At 40.6% G+C, this 8,483-nt stretch overlaps 1 protein-coding gene across 1 annotated transcript in view; it reads right to left on the reverse strand.

Moving 5' to 3' along the window:
* nnt2 (nicotinamide nucleotide transhydrogenase 2) overlaps positions 1-8,467 on the reverse strand; it is a 39,306-nt gene extending 30,839 nt beyond the window's left edge. Inside the window, exons 1-7 of the mRNA XM_084337739.1 lie at positions 8,457-8,467; positions 6,925-7,101; positions 3,240-3,469; positions 2,378-2,577; positions 1,959-2,046; positions 1,339-1,427; positions 698-885 (exon numbers count right to left, since the gene is read on the reverse strand). Coding sequence (XP_084193865.1) covers positions 698-885; positions 1,339-1,427; positions 1,959-2,046; positions 2,378-2,577; positions 3,240-3,469; positions 6,925-7,057 — 928 coding nt within the window. The 5' untranslated portion in view covers positions 7,058-7,101; positions 8,457-8,467. The remainder of the gene's footprint in view (positions 1-697; positions 886-1,338; positions 1,428-1,958; positions 2,047-2,377; positions 2,578-3,239; positions 3,470-6,924; positions 7,102-8,456) is intronic.
* Between the last annotated feature and the right edge of the window lie 16 nt (positions 8,468-8,483).

Consider the following 8,483-nt stretch of genomic DNA (forward strand, 5'->3'; position numbering starts at 1 on the left):
AACAGCAAAACATCTATTTACAAACTCTCACAACTTGTGCAGTTTAATCCAAGTCTCATTTATCCAGTCATATGCTCAGTACTTCACATACACATGCATTTTCTCTAAAACCTTGCTAACAAAAACATTTCTGGTTCAATGCTACCTTCAAATGGAACTCAAGAGTTTGTGATCTCAACTTTAAGTGAGTATACAACTGGGCAATGCATCAGAGTCTAACGATTTTCCACTTACAATGTTGTGAATACCACAACAGTGGATCGTTCATATGGACTCTTCTCGTGAACACAGAAAACATGAGTTCCATTTGAAGGCAGCACTTAACCGAAAGAAATATTTGTTAGCAAGGTTTTAGTGAAAATGCATTTGTTTATGAAGTACTAAACATACAACTGGTTAAATGAGACTTGGATTATACTGCACAGGTTGTGAGAGAGTTTGTAAACTGATTTTGATATAGTTTAGCTGTTGAACAAAATCTCCATAAACTTAAATTCATCAAGTATTTCTACAGTTGTTTTGCATTCAACGTTCACGACAAAACAAATCTTCATGAATTCAAGGGGTGAGTAATTTATATACAAATGATCATTTTTGGGTGAAGTACTCCTTTAAATAAAACATAAATGAAACATTAAACAATTAAACACGAATACAAACAAACTACACCAAGGGAAAGATGGGAGACTGAATTCACCTGGAATAAGTGCAGTGCTAATGAGAATGTCCACCTCTTTACACTGTTTAGCGAACAGGGCCATCTCGGCTGCGATGAACTCCGGGGACATCTCCTTTGCGTAACCTCCAACACCATCCCCCGCCTCTTTCATATCTACTTCTAATGGTTCCGCCCCAAATGACTTGAACTGCTCCAGAGCTGCTGGTCTGAGAGTCAAGAGAACACTCAGAGGTCACTATGATCATCAGCCACGACCACTGCCATCATTAAATCATCATCCATTTGATTGATCTACTATGATAAGAGAACCCAGGGGGAAATTGAGTTGTCGTCAACAACACTACACAGCAATGGTTGGAAAATAAGATATAGAAACACACAAATATTAGGCACAGGAATTCCTTTATACATACTGACATATATACAGAAGCAGAAGCAGATAAACGGCTATGTGTTCACTACACACTTATCTAATTGACCTTTCAACCTCTGCACTATTTTCTTGATCCTCCAATCCAAGGAAAGCAGCAGCTGTGATTAGAGGATTAAGAAAAGAGGGCAGGGTTTGAACTGACCCCAAGATCATCACTCCTCCTCTGCAAAGCTTTGTGAAGATGAGCCCTGGTGTGTTTTATGCTATACCAGTTTCTATACTGTACCTGGTGTCAAATCCTCTCACTATGGCTCCCATTGACTTGGCTGCTCCTGCTGCTGATAAGCCGGCTACTCCACCTCCGATAATCAGGACCTGCCCATAACATAAGGATTCTTCACAATCACAATCACAAGGAATCTGGCTAGAACAACACATCTAGAATAATATTGACAAAATGGTAATACTTTTTTTTAAATCAAATGTATATACAAATGTTGTAGGTGTATATACAAGGAAGTATAGTGCTAATGCGGCGGGACAAAGGATCATAATAAAAAAGTATTTGCAGGGATGGAAAGAATGCATGTGCTGTTAAGGTTACAGAGTTCAATGATTAGTGTGGAGCTCAATGATTAGAGTGTTAAGTGCTCCGAGCATGGCACTAATGTGACCATTTCATTGTAAAAGCACTTTGAGTGCTTGTACTAGATAAACGCATCCATTCATGTTTCCATGTTCATTTATTTAGTTCATTGCTCTATTTTTTTAAGGACAAAGGACAAAGTCCATCTTCCTCAAAGAGTGAGTTTTTGTGGAGGCACAATGGAGACAGGCGTGCAAGTGGTTAAACAGAGATGCAACAGATTACAGTGCTGGCTGTCAGCAGGTACAAGCAGCAGGTACCTTGGCTGGGGGCACTTTCCCTGCTGCGGTGATCTGACCCGTGAAGAACCTGCCAAAGTGGTTGGCAGCCAGAATCACAGCCTTGTACCTATCCAGGAAACAAGATCAGTCACCTATAATGCTTACTCTATTTTCTGAACATTATTATAATGATTATCATTGTTGTTTTTGTTATTAGATTCAAAGACAAATCAAAAAGAGAAAAAAAAAAGTAACGTTAAATAAATAGAAAACACAACAGACGATATGAAAATAAAAAGGCAGGCAAAGGCAACACTTTACATTAAAGCACATCTGCAAAAGTGTGTGCCAACTTCCAAGAAGTGATTTAAAAGTTGATAATGCTTGTTTAGGTTCCTCGGGCATCCATAACATAGGGGCCCTGATGGCAAACGTGTGATGTAAAGTGCGTTTCATACCCAGCGATGTTGGCCATGGAGCTGAGCGCATCATAGCCCTGTGCAATAGTGACCCTGGGCACCTGGTCCATGGCCAGCACGTTGCTCTGTCTCTCCGACAGCCTCTGCATCAACTCTGGGTTCTGGGCCGGGTAGATGAAGCTCACCAAGGTGGAGTTAAGCTTCAGAAGGTCCACCTCCTCCAACCCAGGGGCTCGAACCTACAATAGACAAGGACACATGATGGAACATTGTTACTCAGCTGATGAGAGTCGTACCCTTCCTGCCGACTTGTCGTACAAAACTTGTAAGTCGCTTTGGATAAAAGTGTCAGCTAAATGACTAAATGTATCGATGTTAAACACACAATAGTGACATTTTCCTTTCCCATTTACCAGTCATTGTTATTTGACCGTTGTAAATGGTCCTTTACAGAGCAGTAGGTTTTACAGAACGTTGTGTTAATTGTCGTTGTGTTTAATTAACTAGCCAATTCTTAAGAGCCACATTGTTGTGCTCGTTTTGGCTTGCACATTTTATTTCAAATGTATTTGTTTATTTATTGACACTTCAAATTTCAAAATCCCACCACCATATCAAAGAGAGAAAGTCAAGAGCCTGTGTGAACCACGGACAAATCTAGGGTTGATCTTTTAATAATCCATTCATTTTCCCATAGCTTGCAGGAGCCAGCTGGAGCCGGACTTCCTTATATGGGCAGAAAGATTACGACACATTGAGGTCGTTCACATCCAATAATAAAAATAAAATGTATATCACAACTGAGTAGCTGAATTCTCTTACTTGTTAATGAAATTAATGCTGGTTCAAATAAATTAAAAACATATTTGCATGAACAAGAGTAATGCGGTGCTGTACTAACTTTGAGGACCAGGTCTGAACCAAGGGCTCCCTTGCTATCGGTGATGGTGGCTCCAGCCTCTGTGTATTGCAAATCAGAGAACTGGGATTCTTCTCCTGCTCCACTCTCCACTTGAACCTGAAAGCCCTGTTTGATCAGGAGCTGCACCCCCGCAGGAGACACGGCCACACGACGCTCATTCTGTACAGTCTCCTTGGGGACACCGACCACCATGTCCTTGTAAAGCACACCTGGAGACACACACACACACACACACACACGCACACACGCAGATTTTGGAGATTGTGACATTTGTGGAAAAATATTTATTTGTTTCACAGGATAAACTGCCTTGGGATGTAGCATCTCATCTTCAAGGTCCTGCAACAGGAAATACAAAGACAACAATAAGCAACAACAACACAAAAACAATTAAATGGTGCATTTTATATAGCGCTTTACCATTTTTGTTCCTCACATTCACCCATTCCCTCACACACCGATGGCGGAGGCAACCATGCAAGGTGCCAACCTGCACATCGGGAGCAATTAGGGGTTAAGTGTCTTGCTCAAGGGCACTTTGACATGCTGCCCAGGAGGAGCGGGAATCGAACAGGGAACCTTCCGACTACCAGACGACCGCTCTACCTCCTGATCCACTGTCGCCCCAATTAACATAACATGACTGTTAATCAAAAACTAAAATAAAAACAATGGATTGCAAAAAAAATATTACGTACAATATGGCTGCCCCCATGTTTGAAACCATTACAAGTTACTTACAACCATTACAATTATTTAAAACATTAGAGCTACTATGTCAGCTACCAAATGTTACAGCTAATGCTAGTTGGTGTTAATCAGAGATAGTTAATGATTGAATACTATAGTAGCTAGTGTTAGCTGCAACATTTTTGTAGCTGACTAATGTTAACACTAATGTTAACAGTGAAAGAGGATGTGTTAAATGCTTTTAGGAGGACTGAGTTACATCATTAATGGAGGCAGCCATAGTTAATACAGTCCCCTATTGAGGATACAGTATTAGCTTACATTCATACAATCTTTGTTTAGTCTCGAAAAGATAATTGAGACGAGAGTAAACTCTCATTTCCAATGATATTAAGAAAATACAACACACTATATAAAAATAAAACAAGAAAGTAAATCGATAAAACAATTAAAAACAACTGCAGACTGGTTTTTCATTAAGGATTCAAACTAACAAAAATATAGTAATGCACTGAGTTTTAAAGGTACATTGCAGGATGTTCCATGTGTCGGGGGCACAGAAATTAAAAGGAGATTTCCCAAGTCTGGGGGTTTGAAGTCAATCATTGGAGCGAGTATGATACGGTCCAGAGGTCCAGTCCAATAATTAAGTGATATAAGGGGGAAGATCTCCAACAATGTCTTTATATAGAAACAGATGCCAGTGCAAATCACATCTCTCTGCCAAAGAGGGCCACCCTCATTGTACAGGATACAATGGTATAAGTACTATAACCATAACCATAACCATAACCGGTGATAAATATGAGGGCTGAGTGATGTACATAATCCAAGGGCTTGAGTGAAAACAGTAGTGTTCACGGCATCACTTGTAATGGTGGTCACTAGGTACTAGCAGGCACTTTGTGCTTGACACCTGTCCTCTGACCACCTCGAACCGCTCACCAGCACCATGTGATCACGTATGTTAAATACCACAGTCTTATCCATTCCACCACCTGAAAAGGGTTCAATTCCGGTGGTGATGTGGAGGGTATTTATTAGCTTAGGAGTGAGTTTACACCCAGGGGGTTACCATTGCAAGCTTCAACCTTGTTACAGTAGCATGTCTATAAATCACATCTCCATAATCCAAGACCGATGCTTCAACGACCCTCTTTCTGCTAACCATTGGGAAGCTGGTTCTGTTACTGTACAAGAAGACAATTATTTGCCACAGTTTCAGTTCAGTTTTTTTTTTTTTTTTTTTTTTTGGTTTTGGACACATAACAATGGCCATTCCATAAATCGCCAACGTTTTACCAGCTGCTATTGCAGCATTGTCCAATGGACCCGTCTCAAAACCCTGCCCTCTTTTCTTGATCCTCCAATCACAGCTGTCGCTTACCTCTGACTTCCTCGTACAAACAAAGTTTGTACGAGGAAGTCAGAGGTAAGCGACAGCTGTGATTGGAGGATCAAGAAAAGGGGCAGGGTTTGAGACAGGTACTTACGTTTCGTTTCATTTTTTTTTTTTTTTTTTTATGTACATACATATAGTACACATTACAGTACACACATAGTACACATTACAGTATAGTATACCTGCAGTATATAATAGTATATAGTACATAATAGTGTATACAACACATATATAATGTAATGAGATATATAGTACATGATATATACAATATAATATAGTACCATAATATAATAGTATATAGTGTAAATATAGTTTAATATAATATACAAATTAATTATAATATGATTATATAATGTAACGTACAATACAGTATCATGTGTATTTTTTATTTTATTTTTTATTTTTTATTTTACTGGCAAGATTGTGTATATGGTATTTAAATGTAAATTTCTCCTCAAGCCAGATGCCAAGATATTTGTATTCTGTAACTGTAACTCTCAATGTGAGACCCATTCACAGTGGATATATGCAAGTTATTGTAAACAATATATCAAGCTCTAGAGAACATCATGCATTTTGTTTGATTCGCATTAAGTACATGTTTTTAATTAATAAGCGCATCTTGCAAAACATTAAAGGAGATGCATTATGAACAGGTGTTACAAATCATACAAATTAAAAGAAAAAAGAAACATGGTATGCTTGTTTTTTGTATGCTGCACATCCTTAACCACAATGATACACCATGAAATAGAGAGAGGGGGGGGGGGGGGGGCAATAAATACAAGTTTATTTTAAAGGACTTCCTGAGAAGGACATTCTAATGTCTTCCTCACTGCATTTTGCAACAAGGGAGAACACGCATGTCTTATGTAGGACTGAGCAAGTGAGGCTGGTCGGGTGCAGTAGTGACTGACAGGGTACAGTGTCAGATTGCACATATCTGTCCATACACGGCATGATAACCTAACCTCCATGGGGACATTATTAGCAGCTGATTGGCTGTGAGCCAACCCCCACACTGAGGCCTGCACGGTGTCTCAAACATGCTCTCTACATGCTCTCAGACTTAAGCTCTGAGTAACTGACAAAACTCCCAACAAACTCAAAGCACACTCACTGCTCTGGCCATCTATGATGGCCAAATATGATTCCACAGACATGTATTGGTGGACGGAATACACCACAGTACTGCTAGCCTAGGCCTACATTTCACCTTTAACTGACCTCTCATTTGTTCACACAAGTCAGCTCCTAGAGAGTACAGTGTGAATAGCAAGATGGTTCAGAACTACATTTCCCCATTTAGGGCACTTCTCTATTTTCAGTTCTCTAGTTCTTGCAAAACACAACAGTTTGTAGGCAACAGTCTCCCTGGCCTGTAGATTTTTTCTCCTCTCTTCGAGACAAGCGAGAGTGTCCTTAAATTAACCACTGTTTTTCTCTCATTTATTTATTTAATTTAGTTCCTTAGCCGGGACAGAGGTGAGCATTGTAAATCAGAGCACCCAGGTCCTTGCTGTCCTCTGCAAAAAAGTTAAAAACAGAAACAATCATCTCCGCTTCTCCTACCTTTGGAAGCATTTTGGTCTCTTAACACAGGGAATGTCCTGAAAGACCTCCTCCCAGGTATCTTCTTCTGACAAACTCCACTCCGGAACAAGGTGACAGAGGAGTAGGAGACACAGCGCAGGAGGGTCGACATGGCTACTGGGAGTCCTGTCCTGAGGCTCCTGCACTCGCTGGCTCCTGAATCCACACAGAGGTAGGTGAGAAGTCAATACCACTTCTGCGGTCAGATCACAAAGCACATGCTCCCCAAGTGAATCCTGAATCCACACACATGCGCACACACAAACAAACACACTCTCTATTCTAAGGCCTAGCTATGGCAGTAGTGACATTTCAGCCCTCCAGGACATGACACTCACACGCAGGCCCCAGGGTTGATTACACCCTCCAGACTAGTTCGCGAGATCTGGAAATATGACGGTGCAGCATGGGGCCTGTGCCAAGACAATCCTGGTCAAGAGCAGAGGGTGTTGTTTTACTGTTGTGTCAATAAAGTATTCAATCAATCAATATGGAGAAGGAGCATAGAGATAATAGCCAATTATCCATGTAGTATGTTGTGGATTACAGGGCCGACACACCCAGCTTTTCACACAACGCTACTGAGATATTGTGTAGGTGCTCTAGGCTAGACTTTAATTATCTCAACAAATGCACAATTAATGTTATTCTACAAGAAAGACCGGGGAAAGTGTCCGGCCACCTTGTTTGTGGGCCTATAGTAGGCTATACAGGTAGCCTACCCAATATCAGTTCCTACGGAATTGTTTGTGCATTCATTTCAATTCAGTCAGTCAACATGTGCCCAATTATTCCCAGATTCATTGGTTGCATATATGGCAATTATACTTGCCTTTCAGTTGTCCAGGGAAAGAGACTTGAACACTTGACCCCTCTCTCAATATTAAATGCTTCACTACAGGGGGGGCAGGGTACTGCAGCAGACCACATGTGGAACACCATTGCCGGTTTGTTTGCTCGCAGCCAGGGACGACCTTCACTTTCGCAGCGGACAATAACTTGGCAGTTTCTATATCACAGCTCTCTCACTCTGATATGACTATAAATAGCGGGCCATGTGATTCCATTCTAGCTACAGTAGCCCTAGACATGCCCCCTGCAGCTTGGGATAATGCCTAATAATAATTCATAACAATACCGACCCTATGCCATGTCACTTCTACTAGGACTTTCTATTTCTAGGAAAGATGGCTATGGGATATGTTTTATAATGCAACGTTAGCACACTATTAAATAATATTTCATTTTGATGATGCATTTATTCAATCTGATTATGTTAGCAATAGCAAAGCCTAGCTAACTTATCTGCGTAGCGTTCAGTGAGTGGTGAACTTGTCTTGACTGTTGTAGCTAGCTGATTGATTGATTGATTGAAAATTGTATTAACAGATAGCAAAATGGGTACAATACAGTACAGCTCAATACACACAATTGTTAAGGGGATGCAGACCAGAGAAAGACTTTTGTCTTGTTTACATCAGGGTCCCCCATTTTCCCCCCAGCTAACTTACCAACTCTTCTATTACCGACACCGGACC

The sequence above is a fragment of the Notolepis coatsorum genome, assembly GCF_963971535.1.
Source record: "Notolepis coatsorum genome assembly, chromosome: 20".
NCBI lineage: Eukaryota > Metazoa > Chordata > Actinopteri > Aulopiformes > Paralepididae > Notolepis > Notolepis coatsorum.